An 18,192-nucleotide genomic window follows, 5' to 3' on the forward strand; every position below is an offset into this window, starting at 1 on the left:
ACAAGTGGCAGCTGTGTGTTTCATCCACAAGATGCACTGCAGCAACTCACCCAGACTTCTCCGACAGCAACCCCCAAACCTGCAATCTCTATAACTTAAGTGCCATACTAAGGGAGAATTACACTTTTAGAAATATGTCTCGAGGGTGAGATATTAAACTGTGACTTCTTCAGTCCTAAGAGATCCTCTGGCACAACGCCAAGAATAGAGGACTTTTCCTTGGCTTTCTGACCAATATTTATCCCTCAGTTAACACCTAAAATAGAGTATCTAAAACAGATTACCTAATTGTTCATTCCATTCATCCTGTCTTTGGAATCTTGATGTGGTCATATTAGCTGTCACAGCTACATTACCGCACTGATTAGGCTTTTTTCAGAAAGTAATTAAGTGGTTGTAAAAGAATTTGGAACAGCCAGATTTGCAAAAGATGTCCTATAAATGAAAGTCTTTCTTTAGTTGTGGGAGACATCCAAGTAAGTATAAGTCAGATAAACTTTTGTCACCCAATGTGTACCCAGTGGATAAAAGAGCGCGGAGACTCTAGATTGCCCTTAAGAAGTGCTGGCAGTAAACCTGGCATCTGCAGTGTGTCATACTGTTGGTGACAAACCTAGTTGCATGTTCAGTGGACAGAACAATTGTATCTTTGGATAATTTAATGATTGGGTGTATTGGGCCTAGATTACTAGGTACACAGACTGGCACCTCAAGGAAGTCACCAACACCATAAGACATAAGAGCAGAATTAGGCGACTTGGCCCATTGAGTCTCTTCCACCATTCAATCATGGCTGATATTTTTCTCATCCCCATTCTCCTGCCTTTTCCCCATAAGCCCTTATCTCCTTATTAATCAAGAACCTATTTATCTCTGTCTTAAAGACACTCAATGACCTGGCCTCCACAACCTTCTGCGGCAAACAGCTCCACAGATTCCACCAAACACAAAGTCATGCTGCGGAGGAGCGGTGGTGGTGGTGTTGGGGAGGGGTGTTGAAATTATACGTATGCTTCCATTCTGAAGTGCAACCCTCGCACACAACTCTTGCCTGAATAGTTGGTAGGTGTGGTAGATCTTTATGCTCTATACTGTGGCAGGAGGACCTATGTTGGTTGAACCCAATCTCTCTCCATTCTACTTTTTCTTTCCTCTATGTAAGTAATAATAGATTTCTGCAGGGATTCTGCCTTTCCAGTGGATTTGCCTGAGAATCTATTTGGTCCCCCATGGATTTCTGGAAAGAGGTTGAATGAAGGCCTTGTAGCCATCCCATAGAAAACTTGCCAAACACAGGACTGAGGTGAAGCAGTAAGAAGCAAAAGTTTGACTACAATACTTGTTCCTTAAAATACTTTATCAGCTGAATTTGCCAACCACACCCAAGATTATATGTGACCGCGGGGAAAGGAAAACAGAAGTGATGGCATTGCACAATGGTATAATTTGCACAGGGCAGGAGGCTAATTCATCTTGCCCAGATCCTAGTGTTTTCATGCCACTGTGACGCAGGGACAACTTGTTCCACAGCAAATGAAATATTTTTCAAGAATTTGTATCATGTGCCAGGATGGCACCTGCAATCTGCAAATGACCTAACCAAGGAATAAGTGAGAAATTGCCTTTTGAGTTTGCCGCTTGCAGACAGCTCTGTACCAGGGAAAGGGTTAAGGACCTTATGAGAAGGTTTGAAGTAAAGAAAACAATGTTGACTCTATATGAAGGCTGTTGTCCTCGGAGCCGCTGACTATATTTGCTTATCTTATGCAACTTAATGTGACTTATGCAAACTCAGTAAAATTGACTCCAGCTTACAGCTCCTGGTTTCTTCCTTGCTATTTGGAAGATTAGTGGCATGTTGTATACTGGAGATGTAAATTTCCTTTTACCTTGTCCTCTTAAGCAAACCAAATTAAGCTCTTGCAGACAAAGAATAGAGCCATTTGGCACCCACATTTTAGGAGCTATGCAAACTACTAACATTTGAAAATGGGCTCCAACATGTATGCCACACAAGCAGGAACCATAGAGCTTTATCTATGTGCCTAATGACTGTCGTGACAGATGGAACAGCAAGACCACAACATGGATCAATGTACAATGCTAATTTGAAGCCTGTGCTACCATTTTGCAACTCCAAACTCCAGCCAGTATCCTGAAGCAATACTTCCCATAGCTGAAGTATTTACAGATTAATTTCAGCTGTACATTTTTTTTAGATTTTCTTGTATTTGTGTCTCTTGCATACTCAGTCATTCATCAATATATTACTGTACATATTCAGCCCACAAAGGAGACAATCATTTCTTGCAGCCACAATGGATTTGTCATTTAAGAAGTGCCTGCTATTTATAAATAGCACCAACCACCCATGATATTGGTTCCTGATGATGTGTGCAAAATAAATAGCACAGGTAGTGCTGGCTTCATGTAGCAATTGTGTAAAGCAGTGAGCAACACAAACTTAACATGCTGCCTGCAGTGCAATCCCTACAATTGATTGATCATTGGATATTGGACAGTAGAGGCACATCCTTAATCATTAAGTGCTGAGACTACTTGGATACATAGAACTGGATTCTGGATTCACTCCCTCACCCCCATTTCAGCACATCGAATTGAGCGCCAGACAACCAATTAGTGGACAGCCATCAGGAATACCAACCATTTAGCATTATGAAGGGGCAGAGTCCATGTTCATTTGGGCGTGTAGATTAGGATGTCCATCGGGAGAAGGGTCAGGCCATGAACCAGAAGTCAGTTCCTGGCTACCAATATCCAATCTTGGATGATCCATTTTTCCTGTACATTTGGAAGACCGAAGCCAATTATCTACATGGTCCACCACAATTTGTAGATCCTTGCCACTGTTGCCATCTCACACCCAGCTGCTGGGCCAGACTGTTCTCAACCTCACCATCCTACTCAGCACCAAGCTGAGCTTCCAAAACCATACTCTCTCCATCATAATCATTGTGTACTTGCATCTCTGTAACACCTCCCGCACTGCCTATTTTAGACCATCTGCTTGTAAAATCATTATCCATACCTTTGTCACTTCCTTCATAACTACATAATAAATAGAATTAGAAGTAAGCATACGGCCATTTGAACCAATGAGATTATGGCTGATCTCCCTTGGCTACACCTTCCTACATTATTCCCATATCCCTTGAATCCCTTAATGTACAAAAACCTATCAATCTCTGACTTGAATACGCTCGATGACAGAGCATCCACAGCTCTCTGGGGTTGAGAATGCCAAAGATGCACAACCCTTTGGCTGAAGATTCTTCAAAGATTTCTTCCCATCTCAGTCCAAAATGGCTGACTCTTACTCCAGGACTGTGACCTCATATTGTATGACCCCAGTCATGAAAACATCGACGCGGTCAAGCCCCTTAACGATTGCATATTTTTCAATAGGATCGATCTCATTCTTCTAAATTCAAGGCTAAATAGGCCTAATCTACTCAGGTGCTCTGTCGACATCAGCTCACCCAAAATTCTGTTGCCCATATCACATCCCTCACTAGGTCTCATTCATTCATCTACCCTATTTTTGCTGACCGGCACAGTCTCTCAGTCCTCCAACGTGTCAAGTTTAAAAATCATTGGGTGCTGCATGGGCCTAGCTGATATTTTGCCACACTTGAGGTTCTGTTGACTGCTTCCCATGCAGCTCACATGACAAACTGGACAGGAGTAGCACACATACAGTGTAGACACAGATCTGCTGAACATGCACAGTTATGGCTCCACTGACATCATTGAGCTGGTGAAATGTCAGGAAGCCAGAACTGGTCAACAAATCTGTGGGCAACATCTGTCTTTCTTACTCCTGAAACATCAAACATCGTGAAGCAAGAAGAGCCTCATTATGAGGCTATTTAAAGGTCACTCAGCAAGCTGCAGCTGAGGTGCTTTTGACTTACTTGCGCACTGGAAAAGATGTTGAAAGCAGTGTGGTGAGTTGCTGGAGCAATTTGAAGGTTTTTGCTGACCACAGGAAGGCAAAAAATAACATTGCCTTGCATAGGTATGGGGGCAGTAGCTGCAGTGTCAGTGTGACATGAGCAGGATGTGCAAAAAAAAGAGATGGCTAGCTGAACCTCGGTGGAGAGGGAAGTGATGGAGGACTCTCTTTAAGAGGTTTTATCTTGAACGGGTCTTCCAGAGCACCACTCCAAAGTTGCAATGATCCAGGGAGCAGTGCCTCAGGAGATTTTGCTTCACTAATAGGGGTAGTGACAGAGTTGTGCCACTCCCTACACATGAACCTGGAGACTCAAAGGCCCACCAGTGACTGTGAAGATCACCTCCCACCCCTTTCTTTCTCTACAGCAGGATCCTTCCAGGTGACAGCAGGTGACTTTAGCAAAGTGTTGTAGTTTGTCGTCCACAGAAGAAAAATGGAGCTGACAAAGACACGATGCATTCTTTGTCCCCATCTTTCTGAGGAGGGAAGACCATATTGAAAGGGTGAGGTCAGCAGGATAGATAGCTTCCCAATGAAGTTGGGGGCCATCGACTGCAGGCATGTGGCTCTGCAAGTCCCTCCACTGCAATGGGGAGCAATACCACAACACAAATGGTAACACTCAATCAATAAACAATTGATGTGCAATCAGACCAAGCAGTTCACCTCAGTGGATGTCTATTACCCTGGCAGCACCTCCGTGGTTTTTATCCTGTGACTGTCAGCAATTCTCACGGTCTTTGGGCCTCCGAAAGGATGTCAGCTCACATGGTTCATCACTCTTGCATCATCCCACCAGAGCACTTTCAGTGAAAGCCACCTGAAACACCACGGAGCAAGCAATCGGTCTACTGAAGCAGAGGTTTCATTGTTTGGATTACTCAATGGGATTTGGAGTTCATGCCCAAGCAGGTCTTCTTGTTTGTAGTGATGGCCTGCATCTGCCACAACCCAGTAATTACAAGGATTTATCTGCTACATCCTGAGGCTTCAGGAAGAGGAGGAGAAGGCAAATAGACAGGTCTGCGATCTTGTCCTCTAGGGAGTTCACACATGAGCTGACCTGTCCTCCTGACCTGGCTGTAGCTCACTCATGCCCGATGATTCACCATGTCCAGATCCTGATTCACAACTAGCCTTTGAAATTTGCACAGTGCCAGTGTCTATCTGGTGACTAACAATGTAAGGTCAAGTGACAGTGCATCTTCTCAGTGGCATGTCCACTGCTGGCAAAATTGGAAGGTTTGTGTGGCTGAGGTGCAATATGTGGACATTAGGGATCAACCTTGAGTGTTAGGGTGTGCTGCTGAGTCAGTGCTTGGGGAATGTTCAACATTGAGCAGTGTGTGAGATGTGATGTATGGGTGTATTCAATCACTTCGACCACCTGAGTGAAATCAGTAAACTCTTTCCAGAACTCCTGCCAAGTTGTGGGAGCCGTACTCTGGGCATTGACCACCTGTACTCCCGTTCTTTTCAGAGGATGAGTCTTGAGAGCTCCCAGCCTCTTTCCTGGCCTCCACACAATGTCTCCATGATGGTACGCCTTTTTCCTTCTCCCTTAACACTGGAATGCAGCTATCTAACAACCTGTAGTGCATTGCCATAATTTCCCTTTTATAGGGACAGTGTCATTGTAAATGGAAAGCTACCTGAAGAACATGCTTTCATTGCAACTCACCCTCATCCACTTATGGTGCACAGAGTACATCAGCAGTGAAGTGGAATCCAGGGCAGCACAGACTTGCTCAAGGTTATGTTACTACAAGGGAAGTGAGGTTGGTTACACAAATTTTACATGCCGCCTGCTTTATTTTCAACGGCCTCAAGACAGTTTGGGAGTCACAAACCTGCACTCAAAAATTGGGACTTTGTCTCCATTATGTCTGAATTCTCATGGGTCATTGCCCCTATCTCAGAATCATTTGCCTGTTAAGCCATTTGGTATGAGGCATATGAAAGCAGCCTATTGACAAGTTTTTTTTTTCTGTACAATTAGGATGTAACACCCAATAGCAGGCTGCTCTTTATAACAGCTGTGCAACAACCAAATGTATTTAGTAAGGTGCACTTACTGCTGGTGCTGTGTAGTGTACTTTCCTCTCTAAAAACTGGATTCTAGCACTGATAGAAGTATGGTCATGTAGTGAATGCGTAAGTGAACAAAAGAATTTGAGATCAGTTCCCACCATGGCACTTGGAGAATTTGAATTCTGCTTGTAAGAAAGTAAATTGAAATAAAAAGCTGGCACCAGTAGCCATGAAGTTGGTCAGCTAAATCTGCTGGTCTGGCATTTGTCTAACTTCAGTCAATGTGGTTGACCCTTAACTTCCCTCAGTTATACTTAATAGAAGGTCTCCCACACACTTCCCAGGGCAGCTAGCACGGGGCAATAAGTGCTGGCATTTTCAATGAAATGCACATCCTGAGAATGAAGAATAAAGGAAAGTTTTTCAAAGTATATTCCGTTTCTCACCACTTGCATCCTTCACACTGATCAGCACAATCTTTCTTGTAAAAATGAGGAAATTTTCACTGCGTAATGAATCAGTACTAATTTTTGATATAACTCCATTTGGCTGCCAGGCCAGGCAACCAGGAACATTATGAATGAATAAAGATGGCGGTGATTGACTTTTTAATACCTCCCCCAAGTGCTTCCTGCACAGCATGTCCTTGCTGCAGTAAAGTGTGACACTCTACCTAGGCAGTTTAGACTGCCCTGCGCCAACTCTCTGATTTTCTTGAGTTGATCGAGCAGGGACTAGGTGGCAAAATGTACATTGAAATCAGAATGTATCAAACTTCTTTATTGAACAACACAAAAATTACTCTCAGATGGAGTGGAATGATCTAGTGTTCGGAACACACAGGTGTGGCGGTACAGTCTGCTCTGCCTCTTTCTCATTGTTTCCGATATTTGCAATTCAAATATCCAGTCAGTCTGCCAAAATGCAATCCAGTTGTTCCGGATCTGTTAGAAATGCAATTCCACTCTCTGTTACTCGAGACATATCACAAGATAAACTTTAAGAGCATCCAACTGGAAAAAAAGATGAATCTTCCCATACGACAGTCACCAGTGACAGGCCACTGACCATCAACAGCAGTGTGAAATAGTGCTTCCTCTGCTTCTTTCGCTTTGTCATTTTAATGTCGTACTCAATCGTTTATTAGTTCTGTAGAATGGGAACAGCTTTCAGTTTCAGCACCCAGAGTTAACCACCAAATACGCGCATCAATCTTTGCACAAGTCACATAGAGAATAAAGGCCCTTCTAAGCAGGGTTGTCCAATTCATTTTCTCTGGTGGTTCAGGAAGTCAGGGTGGGCCATCTGCAAAAAGTTATTTGGATACATAGGGATAGCATTGTATAATCCCTACAATATAGAAGGAGGCCATTCGGCGCATCAAGTCTGCACCAAACGCAATCCCACCCAGGCCCCAACCCCATAAACCGACATATTTATCCAGCACTGACACTAAGGAGTATTCAGCACGGCCAATCAACCTAATGTGCACATCTTTGAACCGTGGGAGGAAACCAGAGCACCCAGAGGAAACCCATGAAGACACAGGGAGAACGTGCAAACTCCACACAGACAGTGGCCCAAGGTGGGAATTGAACCCAGGTCCCTGGCACTGTGAGGCAGCAGTGCAAACCACCATGTCGCTCCAATTAGTATGCTTTTCACCTGTCTTTTTAGAAGTAAAATGGGGCATTGTATACCAATTTATGGCTGTGGGGATTCAGCACTTGCCCTGGAGGTATGACCCCCCCTCATTTCCATTGAGATATCCCTAATGTCTGTCAGAAATCAGCATTAGATCAATTTAAATCAACAAAGGAAAGGACCATGCTGCAAAAGGTATGAAATATAAGGAGAGGTGTGCCGTGCAAGTCCTGCCTAGTTTTTAAATTCAGTTCTTCTGTATCCTAGGTAGCATTCCTTAAAGGGCCCCTTGGAACAGGTGGTATGGGAAAAGTGGAGCTCCTTATGCCATAGCACCATTATGGGTTTATCACTGTGCTCAGTCCTCCTACATATCCATTTTCTAGGACAAATCTTGTCCCTAACACTGAGTGCGATGTAGTAATGTGGAAGCTTCTATTATTAAGCTAAAGTCTAATAGGTCCCATTTTGGATGAACTTTTGTCACAGGGTTAAATTTCCATCCCAGTGACTATGTTTCAGCATGCAGCTCTTTAAAAATTCTCTCAGAAAATGACTCATGGCACAGCGATCTCAGGGCCAGTATATAACTGTATATAACAGAATCACTTACATGGTATGTTTGGTAAACATTTAATGCTGACTTTTAACGAATGGTATTAATTATCTTTGCATCATTTTTCTATCCACTTTCAAATTTCTCACTTTGGTCCTTTCTTTCTTGTTTCCTTCTCTAGTTTCTCTCCTATCTTCTCTCATGCCCTTTCTGAGCTCATCTTGTCCATGAGACACACCTCCTACTGTCCTGTACTAAACTACTGACTACTGAACTTGCCATGTTAACTGACATTGTTAATGGTTCTCTCTCCTCTGGTGTTGTCCTTCTCTCCTTCAAATTTGCACTTCATCCAAACTCCAGTTTCTCTTCAGAGTTTTTGAAAATTGCTTTCACCCATCAAATTCATACCCATTTTTCTCAGAACTCTAGGTTAAAGTCTTGCCCATTAGGTTTCCACCCGACCACAATACCAAGACTGCTCTTATCGAAGTCACAAGTAACAAGTCACAAGTAACAAAGGCAAACAAACTCTCCCTTCTCATCCTCCTTGACCAGTCTACCAGCTTTCACGTGATTGTTCACACCATTCCCTGTCACTCCTCCAGCTGGGAAGGATTGCACTCACCCGTTTACAATCTTATCAAAAGCAAAATACAGCTGATGCTGGAAATCTGAAATACAAACAGAAAATATGGGAAAGATTCAGCAGGCCTGGCAGTGTTTGAGGTGAGAGTAATGAGCGAATGGCCAGAGTTTCCTCGCTGTTAGCACCAGCGGGATCTTCTGGTTGCGGGTTTCCGGGTGGCATGGGTTGCGGTGCAGTCAGTGGCGAATCCTGGCAGGACCTGAATATCTCACTGCCACAAATGGCATGGCACCTCCTGCCTATGGGAAACATGCCATGGGGAAGACAGAAAATATCCCTCAAAGTTTTGATATGTCTCTTCTGTTAATGTTTCGATAGAAAGCTTTAGATTGGCTAGGAGGGAGTTGAAGAGGGAGTTAAGAAGGGCTAAAAGAGGACATGAGATGACTTTGGCTGATAGGATTAAGGAGAATCCTAAGGCGTTCTATAGGTATGTCAAGAACAGAAGGTTGGTTAGGGCAAGATTAGGGCCAGTTACAGACAGTAGAGGGAAGTTGTGTGTGGAACCGGAAGAGATTGGAGAGGCATTGAACCAATATTTCTCTTCGGTGTTCACGCAGGGGGACATGAATGTAGCTGAGGAGGACACTGGGGTGCAGGGGTGTAAAATAGAAAGTATTGCAGTTGATACCGGGAATGTGCTGGATATTCTAGAGGGCTTGAAAATAGATAAGTCCCCTGGTCCGGATGGGATTTACGCTAGGATTCTCTGGGAGGCTAGAGAGGTGATTGCAGAGCCTCTGGCTCTGATCTTCAGGTCATCGTTGGTCTCTGGTATAGTACCGGAAGATTGGAGGACAGCGAATGTTGTCCCATTGTTTAAGAAGGGGAACAGAGACTTCCCTGGGAATTATAGACCGGTGAGTCTTACTTCTGTTGTGGGCAAGGTTTTAGAAAGAATTATTAGGGATAGGATTTATAGTTATTTGGAGAGTAATGAATTGATTAGAGACAGCATGGTTTTGTAGCAGGTAGGTCGTGCCTTACTAACCTTATTGAGTTCTTTGAGAAAGTGACCAAAGAGGTGGATAGGGGGAAGGCAGTTGACATGGCATATATGGATTTTAGTAAGGCATTTGATAAGGTTCACCATGGTAGGCTTCTGCAGAAAATGCAGATGTATGGGATTGGGGGTAATCTAGGTACTTGGATCAGGAATTGGCTAGCAGATAGGAGACAGAGGGTGGTGGTTGATGGTGAATATTCGTCATGGAGTTCGGTTACGAGTGGTGTGCCTCAGGGATCTGTTTTGGGGCCACTGCTGTTTGTAATTTTTATTAATGATCTGGATGAGGGTATAGTTGGGTGCATTAGTAAGTTTGCTGATGACACCAAAGTCGGAGGTGTGGTAGATTGTGAGGAAGGGTGTCATAGTTTGCAGGGTGACTTAGACAGGTTGCAGAGCTGGGCCGCGAGGTGGCGGATGGAGTTTAATGCAGAGAAGTGTGAGGTAATTCATTTCGGTAGGAGTAACAGATGTGTTGAGTGTAGGGCTAACGGGAGGACTTTGAATAGTGTGGAGGAGCAGAGGGATCTAGGTGTATGTGTACATAGATCCCTGAAAGTTGGGAATCAAGTAGATAAGGTTGTTAAGAAGGCATACGGTGTCTTGGCGTTTATTGGTAGGGGGATTGAATTTAGGAGTCGCAGCGTCATGTTGCAACTGTACACAACTCTGGTGCGGCCGCACTTGGAGTACAGTGTGCAGTTCTGGTCCCCACATTACAGGAAGGACGTGGAGGCTTTGGAGAGGGTGCAGAGGAGGTTTACCAGGATGTTGCCTGGTATGGAGGGGAGGTCCTATGAGGAGAGACTGAGGGATTTGGGGTTGTTTTCGCTGGAAAGAAGGAGGCTAAGAGGGGATCTTATTGAAACATATAAGATGATTAGAGGTTTAGATAGGGTGGATAGTGATAGCCTTTTTCCTCGGATGGAGAAAGCTAGCACGAGGGGGCATGGCTTTAAATTAAGGGGGGGTAGTTATAGGACGGATGTCAGGGGTAGGTTCTTTACCCAGAGGGTGGTGAGGGATTGGAATGCCCTGCCTGCTGCGGTTGTAAATGCGCCTAGTTTGGGGGCGTTTAAGAGATCTGTGGATAGGTTTATGGACGAAAAGGGATTGGTTTAGATTAGTGGGTCAGTGTTTTTTTTTAAAAAGAACTGGTCGGCGCAACATCGTGGGCCGAAGGGCCTGTTCTGCGCTGTAATGTTCTATGTTCTATGTTCTATGACTCTCATTCAGAGCTCTGAAGAAGAGTTAGCCAGACTTGAAAAAGATGCTGCCAGATCTGCTTAATCTTTTCAGTATTTTCTGTTTTTATTTATTATTTAGTCATAGCCACAGAATCACCATCAGTAGCTTTGTTCTCCTAGCCTACCTCACCACTGCTGCTCAAATCCTCGTTCATGCCTTTGTTACTTCCAGACTTGAGAACTCTACCACATTCTCAATTTCTACCCCGCATAAGTTTGAGGTCACCCAATACTCCGCTCACCCATCACCCTGTGCTTGCTGACCTATGCAGGCTTCTAGTTGGACTTCACTTTGATTTTAAAACTCTCATTCTTGTTTTCAAATCCATCCGAAACCTGGTCCCCCCTACATATGTAATCTCCAGCCAAACATCTTAAAAATCCATGTTGCTCTAACTCTGGCTTTTTGAGAATCACCATTTTTAATCCTTCCACCATTGGTTGCCATGCCTTCAACTCTGAAATTCCATCCCTTGTCTTTGATTTCTTCCTTTAAAATGTTTCTTAAAACCTACATCTGTGATCTGATCACCTGCCCTAATATTTCTTTAAATGGCTTAGGAAGATAATTTGTTTTATAATGCTTTTGTGAAATTCCATGAGATGTTTCATAACTTTAAGCTAACTACCCAAGTATAAGCACATGTGGTTGTTGTTTCATGATGTCTTCAAATGTTGTCTTTGGTCACCACAGCTCACAAGTCAAGTCTTTCCATTCATGCCCACAAAAGTGTGCAAAATTCATTCCACAATTCATATGAATGCGCTGACACTTTATCTAATTGGTGCTGAAAGCGTTGTGGGAGACAAATTGTGCAGTTTAAAGCAGATATACAAATGTCACAGTGCAGACTTTTATCTGAGTTTAATGAACAAATATTTGCAGTTTTGTAACAAATGCATTGATGCTGTAATTTTCAGCATCAATGCATAATTTTCATAATTATGTTATTTGAGTGATTTAGCAATGTGGTTTAGATGAGGGAAAGTGATGCACATTATTTTTAAATTAATTAATTGAATTGTTAAATTTATCCTCACCATCAGTGGCTTTAAGTATAAACATGCCTTCCTCTTCAAAGAAATTGATTTATATCATTAGAGTGACAACAACCAGGACAGTCTCCCCCTTCAACCCACGTTTCAAATTTTATTCCTTTATTACACTCTGCATCGCTATACTGAAGTCACAATAATTGTACACTTGTAACAAATTCACAAGTAAATTAGAATTTCCTTCTCTTCAAACTCCCAACATTATGTAATCATTTTTGAGGTTTCCATTTCCACCTGTCTCTCGCTCTGGATTTTCTTTGAAAAGATGGGTTTATTAGCTTACTAATAGGCATATTATTTTTTTCCTAATCTATTCTGGGCATCCTCAACCTTACTTTACAAATTCACCTTTCCTTTTTCATACTTATCCAAATGAACAGAGGAGGAAATTGCTTGGAAGTGTGGCACGCTGCCACCCTTATATATAGTGTAATAACGTGCTTCCTTATTGTATTGTTGGATTCAGATTTTTATCATCTATTACAAAAAGAATTTACATCTGGAGCAAACAAGATAAAACAAAAGTAAGGCTAATTTGATTTTGTAAACAGGGTATGCAAGATTGCTGCGTCTAAGAGATAAAAACCAAATCCATTCACATTGAGTTGTGCAAAAGATATTCAATATATCTTGCTGATTCCAACCATTTGGAAACAGCAAAATATGTGGAAGGGTGCAGATACTTCTTGAAAAGATGCCAAGATGTCAGCCTTGGTTCTATGGTAGTACTCCACAATGATTGTGAATTCAAAACCCATTCTAAGACATGAACACATAAGCATTGCTGCATTGCCTTGTGAATGAGTTATTGTTTGCCGCCTGAGATGAATGTGAAGGGGAATGAGGGAATAGCAGTATTTACGAGAGTAGGGGAGTTGTCCCTCATGCTCTGATTAACATTCATCATCTTGACTAATGCCACTAAAATAGTGAAATTGATCATGTATCTCATTACTATTTGTGGGACCCTGCTGTGCACAAATTGATCACCCTGACATTACAACAGTGACCATGCTCAGAAAAGTAATACATTGGTTGTAAAGCAAGGCCTGAATATATGAATGACACTTTATAAGTGCACATTCTTTCTTTATGTACAGATCCACTAATTTCCAAAATTGTGCAATGATGTGCAAGCAAAACTATTATAGTTGCTCTTGACAACAGTTATCCTTGATAAGTACACATTGGACCGTTGAGGAACTTTCCCATTTTCACAGTAATTGACTTTATACAAACAGTAGTGTTTGTATAAAGCAAAGAATCTAAAGTTTAGCACAAAATCATGTGAGGTTGCAAGTATGAACACTGCATTGACTTAAAATTAACATGGGTGCAATAGAAGTGTTGGTTTGAAATTGGAGTTAAGGCACACTCCTGGGGGTAATGTAGAGATTTATCCAAACAGGCTGGCCTATGCTACACTGAACCCAGAAATTAAAGATGAATGGATTACACAACCACAACAACTGGCAAGTGTTGATAGAGAATGAGAACATGGATATTTCACTAGAATTTGCCTATTCCATTCTTAGGTAACAGAAGTATGCACCTGTTGTGCTTGCTATACAAGCTATACTGGGAGCTAAAATCAACAACGTGTAGTGAAATTGAGGTGATCACACACCTTTGATTCGTGTAGTCATTACTTATGAGAAAAGGAATGTGGGTGAAGATGATTTTGTTGAACATTTAAAGTTACTGTCTGTAATCTTTATGTTTAATGACTCAGTGATATACATGGTGTGATGCTGAGTTACAAAGGAGAAGATCCCAACTTTGAAACGAAAAAGAAAAGGCTTGCGTTTATGTAACAACTTTTCAACATCCTACTCGACATTTCAAAGTGTTTTCCAACCATGAAGTACTTTTTTTAAGCGTAGTCACTTCATGTAGGAAATGTGGCAGCCAATTTGTCAATCCCACAAACAACAATGTGATAATGACAAGATAAGTTGTTTTTGTGATGCCGACTGAAAGACAAATATTGGTCAGGACATTATGCTTCTTTTGAATAGTGCCATGCTGTGTTTTATGTCAACCTGAGAGCATAGATGAAGGTTCACTTTAACATCTCATCTGAAAGACAAGACCTCTGACAGTGCAGTGCTCCCTCAGTACTGCACTGGATTGGCAGCATAGAGTCATAGAAACTACATCATAGACTCCTTACAGTACAGATGGAGGCCATTCGACCCATCGTGTCTGCAAAATAGCAAGTCCTTTCCCTGTAACCCTGCACTTTTACCATAGCTAATCCACCTAACCTACACATCTTTAGACACTAAGGGGCAATTTAGCATGGCCAATCCACCTACCCTGCACATATTTGGATTTTGGGAGGAAACCCACACAGCCGGAGAAAGCCACGCAAACACAGGGAAAATGTGCAAACTCCATGCACAGTCACCCACGACCGGAATTGAACCCGAGTCGCTGGTGGCATGAGGCAGCAGTGCTAACCACTCTGCCATCCTCAACTCTTGGACTGAGATTCAAACTCACAACTTTCTGACCAACTGAGTCATGGCTGACAAAGAAATTTGATTTCTGGTTTTTGGTGAGTTGGCCAGTCCTAATAGTTACTGGTAAGTTGAGCAATTTTTTTAGTTTCTGTGAATAGACCAATTTTATTTGTTTTTGGTATGTTTTCAAATCCCATTGGTTATTGGTGAGTTAGCCAATTTTACTGATTTCTGATAAGTTGGCCAATCTTTTTGAGAGGGAATGAAAATTTGTTGTTAAAAAATGGATTGGAACGGTTCCATTGCATGCAGTAACTGTACAACTATACACCATTCAGCACTAAATAAGCAGTCACAGATACACAATGATAACCAGTATGGAAATCAGAAATGGTTCATTGGTGAAGTGGTCCTTTATAGAACATGTTTTTATTCATTAGTGGGATGTGGGCATCGCTGGCATGTCAACATTTATTGTCCATCCCTCATTCCCCTTGTTCGGAAGGCAGTTGAGAGTCAACCACATTGCTGTGCCTCTGGAGTCACATGTAGGTCAGACCAGGTAAGGACAGGAAATTTCCTTCCCTAAAAGGACATTCGTGAACTAGATAGGTTTTTCTGACAATCAACAATGGTTTCATGGTCACCAATAGATTCTTAATTCCAGATATTTTTATTGAAATCAAATTCCACCATGGGATTCGAACCTGATGGGTTTCAGTGCATTATTGGAATGATAAAATGGGGAGAATGATTCTGCATCCATCGTACCTGAAAAGCTGTGCCTGTCTTCACCAATGACCTTAAACATAGTGAGCAAATTATGTACACCTCTTTCATATTAAATCAAAGCAATTGGCTCACCATAGAAACCATTCCTCTTTCAATTTTCTTCTTTCAGATAATCAACAAAAGTAATATCCTCCCAACAGTAAGCACGGACAACAAGATGATGAGTTTGGTTAAATTCACTTTATTTTTGCTTGGTACTCCAAATTCATCTGTACATTGACTTACTAACTGCAAGGCAGGTTCAAAAAAGTACAAAATAACCACGTAAAAAACACAAGCATTTTGGAGTGGGAGGGTTAAGTTGGTGGTATATGCATATATAAAAACTAAAAAATAAACATCAGTGATCAACCAGGTACAAATAATCAAAGTGAAATATTTATGACTTCCTAGAATATTATAATCCCAACATTCTGATTTCCTTGACTTTCATTTCAGGAATTAGTTAACTGTCCCTAGTATGAGATATAAATCATGAAATTGCTACGTGCTTGCTCAATTTTAAGATGCAACTGTCAGCTCCTGAGAGTAAAGCAACAGGACTTTGCAAAGCAAAAATAAGATATGTCTAATAAATCTGTGAGAAAGTGCATCCATCTTAAACCCAAAGATTTAAAAAAAAATTAATGGGATGTGTACCTCGCTGGCAATTTCAGCATTTTTAGCCCATCATAATTGCTCTTGAGAAGGTGGTGGCGAGCCACCCACTGTTATCCTTGTGATGGAGGTAAATTCACAGTGCTGTTAGGAAGGGTGTTCATATTTTTGATCCAGCAACAGTGAAGGAATAACAATATAAGTCAGGACTTATATTGACTTGGAGGGGAACTGGCAGGTGATGATATTCCCCATGTTTTTCTAGTCAGGCTTAGAAAGTGCTGTCAAAAGAGCCTGGGTGAATTGTTGCCTTTCTTTCTTGGATAGTGTGCACTACAGTCACTGTGTGTATGTGTTGACGGGAATGAATGTTTAAATGATGGATGCTTGATCTTGCATGATGAACTGCATGAGCATTGTTGGAGCCACAATTATTCAAACCAGTGGAGAGTATTTATCAGACTCCTCACTTGTGGCATTAGATGGTGGACAGGCTTTGGGGAGTAGGAAGTGAGTTACTCACTGCAGGATCCCCAGCCTCTGATCTGCTCTTGTAATCACAGAATTTTATATGGCTGGTCCAGTTCAATTTCTGGTAAATGGTAGAATGTTGATGCTGGCTTATTAGCAATGGTAATGGCAATGAATGTCAAGAGGAGGTGGTTAGATTCTGTCTTGTTGGATACGGCCATCACCTGACTTATGTGGTGCAAAAATTCCTTGCTCCTTATTTGCCAAACCTGAATATTGTCCAAGTCTTGCTGTATGCAAGCACAAACTGCATCATTATCTGAGGAGTTACAGATGCTAATTAGCACTGTGCAATCATCAGCAAACATCCTTACTTCTGCCCTTATGATGGAAAGAGGGTCATTGATGAAGCAGCTGAAGATGGTGGGGCCAAGGACACTACGCTGAGAACCTCCTATGAAGTGTTGGGACTGAGATGATTGATTTCTGACAACTACAATCATCTTCCTTTCTACTAAGCTACGACACCAACCAGTGGAGAGTTTTCCCCCCATTCCCAATTATTTCAGTTTGACTAGGACTTCTTGAGGGCACACACGTCAAATGCTACTTTGATAGCAAAGGGAGGTCTGCCTTTCTATTCATGTTTGGATGAAGCCAAATGGCCATCAAGTCCTAGAGGGGGACTTGAACCCAAAACTTTTGGCTCAGAAGTGGGGAGGCACTACCTACTGAGCCACAAGATCTCTCACCTACTGCTGAAAGGGAATGTGACCTCAGATTCCCTTTGTTTGTATTTGGAGATCTCCTGCTGCTTATCCCCACAGCGTCTGAACCACAGAGTTTGGTGAATAGGCAACCAGCGTCATGACTTCTAAAGCTCTCCCTTTGGTTGATGATGACATCCGTAACTGAATTTCTTGTCCCACCCAACTCTTCCATTCTTGTTCAGCAGGACTCTGATTTGAAAAGCAGTTGGATGGGTTTGAGTTGATGTCTTTCCATTCTATGGTGCCACACACCAGTACTTGAAGACACAGCACCCTCCAACAGAAGGGTTTCATTTTCTTTCACTTTCAAGAAATTGCCGACGTCAATCATTTTCGATGTAGTGGTTGATATTTATGTCTGTCCTGAATGAGGCCACTGAATTATTATTTTCACAACCAGGAATTCTCATTCCATATAAGAGGAATTCCTACTGATGTAATCTTCTATGTGCAAAAGAGTCAATGACACAGTGGGTGAGAGGTAATGAAACCCACTTTTGTTCCTTTGGACATAGCAACAGTAGAAGGCCATTTGAGTCTGCTTCACCATTCAATTGGATCATGGCTGACATGCACCTCAACTCCTTTACCTGCCTTAATTCACATTGATAGGTTTTTCTTAAGGGTACCAGCAATCTCAGACAGTTCCAATTGTCACCCAGCATCAGAAGGTGCAAATGCTGCAGATTGTCACCTCCTCCCGCTCTCTCAGTGCCAGAGGCTGGTGCAGCACATAATTCTAATTATATAGGACGTCCTGCAGGCTCCGCTGAGAATTAAATGCCTCAGGGACCTCGCTGTCCAGCTTGCAGATCACTTTATAAATGCTTTTCTTCCAGGAAGGGTCTGAATCTTTCCCAGAATAGATTGCATTAAAAAATTCTCGAAGTGTCACCTCCGCAACTTCCAAAAACTGCTTGGGAATCTGA

General features: G+C 42.2%; 1 protein-coding gene across 1 annotated transcript in view; it reads right to left on the reverse strand.

Annotated features, from left to right (window-relative positions):
* Nucleotides 1–15,590: 15,590 nt before the first annotated feature.
* The window catches only part of LOC145352214 (prospero homeobox protein 1-like), a 35,669-nt gene continuing 33,067 nt past the window's right edge, over nt 15,591–18,192 (reverse strand). Inside the window, exon 5 of the mRNA XM_080201950.1 lies at nt 15,591–18,188. Within this exon, the coding sequence (XP_080058076.1) occupies nt 18,003–18,188 (186 nt within the window). The 3' untranslated portion in view covers nt 15,591–18,002. The remainder of the gene's footprint in view (nt 18,189–18,192) is intronic.

This window comes from Carcharhinus amblyrhynchos, chromosome 14 (genome assembly GCF_965287045.1).
Source record: "Carcharhinus amblyrhynchos chromosome 14, sCarAmb.v2.hapA, whole genome shotgun sequence".
Taxonomy (NCBI): Eukaryota; Metazoa; Chordata; class Chondrichthyes; order Carcharhiniformes; family Carcharhinidae; genus Carcharhinus; species Carcharhinus amblyrhynchos.